We start from the raw sequence: 2882 nt of genomic DNA, 5'->3' as shown, positions 1-2882 counted from the left end.
TACGTCCCCGTAACTTAGCGGTTCAGCAAAAGAGACCGATAGAATAAGTACTAGGCTTACAAAGAATAAGTCCTGGGGTCGGTCTGCTCGACTAAAAGGCGGTGCTCCAGCATGGCTGCAGTCAAATGACTGAAACAAGTAAAAGAGTAAATGTTATTTAGAACAAACAGTAAAAAGTTGTCATTATACTTTGAGAATGTATTGTAGCTCGTTGCTCCGACATTTGAAACTCCAAGTTCTATAATGACAACCTTTTACTGTTCATTCTAAATTATAACACACACACACATATACATGACAAGGTGCGTGAAGGCGCGTGGCTTAGTGGTTAGGGCATTTGCCTCACGATCGTAAGGTCGTGAGTTCGATTCCTGGCGACGCGTCATGTCCTTGAGCAAGACACTTTATTTCCCGTTGCTCCAGTCCACTCAGCAAGCAAAAAATAAGTAGTACCTGTATTTCAAAGGGCCGGCCTTGTCACGCTATGTGTCACACCGAGTCTCCCTGAGAACTACGTTGGGGGTACACATGACTGTGGAGTGCTCAGCCACTTGCACGTTAATTTCATGAACAGGGGACCCTCGGCGTCGTAACCGACGGAGTGCTCCTTTTATATAAATGACAAGCTTCTTTCAGTTTCTATCTATGCAATCCACTCTCAAGTTATACCCTAATTCAGACACATGAGGTTGCGAAGACTTGGGGCAAGCGAAAGCGAAATTGTGAGGGCACCTGTGCCCAGCATCGCCTTTCTGGCACTTGTGCCCGCGGCATGTGTAAGGTTTTTCGAGCGAGGTCGTTGCCAGTGCCCGTCGACTGGCCTTCATGCCGGTGGCATGTAAAAGCACCCACTACATTCTATGAGTGGTTGGTGTTAGGAGGGGCATCCAGCTGTAGAAACTCTGCCAAATCAGATTGGAGCCTGGTGTAGCCATCTGGTTTCACCAGTCCTCAGTCAAATCGTCCAACCTATGCTAGCATGGAAAGCGGACGTTAAACGATGATGATGATGAGGCTCCTAGAGGTGTATGAGAGGGATTTAAAAGAGTTGAGATGGGCATGGAGTCTTACCTTCAGGTAATTGTGCTGTCGTTCTTGTTCCGCCTTCAAGTAAAGTCGAGTGAGACGTCCAAGGTTCTTCTTGCACACTGTCTTGTCAACCTAGAAACAACACAAATTTAGAAAGTGCAATGTGCATCATAATAATAATAATAATAATAATAATAATAATAATAATATAAACATTTTATGTTGTGTCTAAAACACCAACTTAAATATATGAAGCCAATATGTGAGCCTCTTCATGGTTACTTAACTCACAAGAAATAACAGCCAAATCCCTCTCAAATCGCTACAAAAACAATCTCCCACCACTCAGAAAAATAAGTAAACTAATAAAGACAGAAAAAAAATGAAAAAGGAGAGAGAATGAGAAAGACAGAAAAAACATGAAAAAAACAAAAGATTGATGGACAGACTACAGTAAGAGACAAACAGACTTACCGTGGCACCACGTCGAATTCTCTCTCTGTTGTAGTGGGCTGTGTTGGTCCACCAATCAGCTTTGGCCTTCACGTATCGGAGTATCATGTTTTCAATTGGAATGGGAAGGCCTGGAACCTTGTTACCAAAAGAAAAATAATATATACAGAAATATGTGCATGCATGTGTGTCTGTTTGTGTGTATATGTGCATGCATGTGTGTCTGTTTGTGTGTATATGTGCATGCATGTGTGTCTGTTTGTGTGTATATGTGCATGCATGTGTGTCTGTTTGTGTATATATGTATATGTGTGTGTATATATGTATATGAAATCGAAATCGAATTAAATTCGACGACTGGCACCCATGCCAACGTCGTCTCCTTCATTGGAAACGAAACTCGGCTTGCGAAGACCTATTGGGGCAAGCGAAAGCGAAACCGCCAATGGCACCTGTGCCCAGCATCGCCTTCCTGGCACTTGTGCCAGATGGCATGTGTAAAGACATTCGAGCGAGATCATTGCCAGTGCCGCTGAACTGGCTCTTGTGCGGGTGGCACATAAAATACACCATTTTGAGCGTGGCCATTGCCAGTACCGCCTGACTGGCACGTAAAAGCACCTACTACACTCTCGGAGTGGTTGGCGTTAGGAAGGGCATCCAGCTGTAGAAACTCTGCCAGATCAGATTGGAGCCTGGTGCAGCCTTCTGGCTTGCTAGTCCTCAGTCAAATCGTCCAACCCATGCTAGCATGGAAAGCGGACGTTAAACGATGATGATGATGATGATTAATTGATCAGATAAGAGAAGTGAAACTACAGAATGGAAGTTTACTCCACTAGTTGACAGCTGTTTTGTAATCCATGTTATTTATAAATACATGGCATATAGCTCAGTAGTCAGAGCATCAGGCTCACAATCATGAGGTTGTGAGTTCAATTCCTCAACCGGGCTGTGTTGTGTTCTTGAGCAAGACACTTTATTTCATGTCGCTCCACTTCCCTCAGTTGTAGAAAAGAGTTGTGACATCACTGGTGCCAAGCTCCATGTACCCAGGCTTTGTGGACACCCTGTACATTCATAAGCATTACATGACCATACCAGCGCTGTCTTCTCTCTGGCACATTACATCTCATGCTACATATACTGAGTTTTTCTCTCAAATAAATAACAAAATAAAAGGGAATCCTTCGTCCTGAACTTGAACTCCTTACACACAGATCCACGATGACACTGAAACCTTGAGGAAATATACCCCAAAATTCAGACGAAAAAAAAGTTGGCTATGAAGTCTGCTGTTTGAGGAAAGGGTTGAGAATAAAATATAAACAAGAAAAAGAATAAGAAACAAAGTAACCAAACCTTCCAAGGTATATTCGCCTTCCAACAGCGCCAGGCTT

The 2882-nt window shown here is 43.3% G+C and overlaps 1 protein-coding gene across 1 annotated transcript in view; it reads right to left on the bottom strand.

Moving 5' to 3' along the window:
• Nucleotides 1-2882, bottom strand: part of LOC106883575 (pre-mRNA-processing-splicing factor 8) — an 86626-nt gene that overhangs the window by 47737 nt on the left and 36007 nt on the right. Inside the window, exons 13-15 of the mRNA XM_052978062.1 lie at nucleotides 2845-2879; nucleotides 1504-1620; nucleotides 1072-1161 (exon numbers count right to left, since the gene is read on the bottom strand). Coding sequence (XP_052834022.1) covers nucleotides 1072-1161; nucleotides 1504-1620; nucleotides 2845-2879 — 242 coding nt within the window. The remainder of the gene's footprint in view (nucleotides 1-1071; nucleotides 1162-1503; nucleotides 1621-2844; nucleotides 2880-2882) is intronic.

This window comes from Octopus bimaculoides, chromosome 30, assembly GCF_001194135.2.
Source record: "Octopus bimaculoides isolate UCB-OBI-ISO-001 chromosome 30, ASM119413v2, whole genome shotgun sequence".
Taxonomy (NCBI): Eukaryota; Metazoa; Mollusca; class Cephalopoda; order Octopoda; family Octopodidae; genus Octopus; species Octopus bimaculoides.
This window is presented reverse-complemented; position numbering and strand designations above follow the sequence as displayed.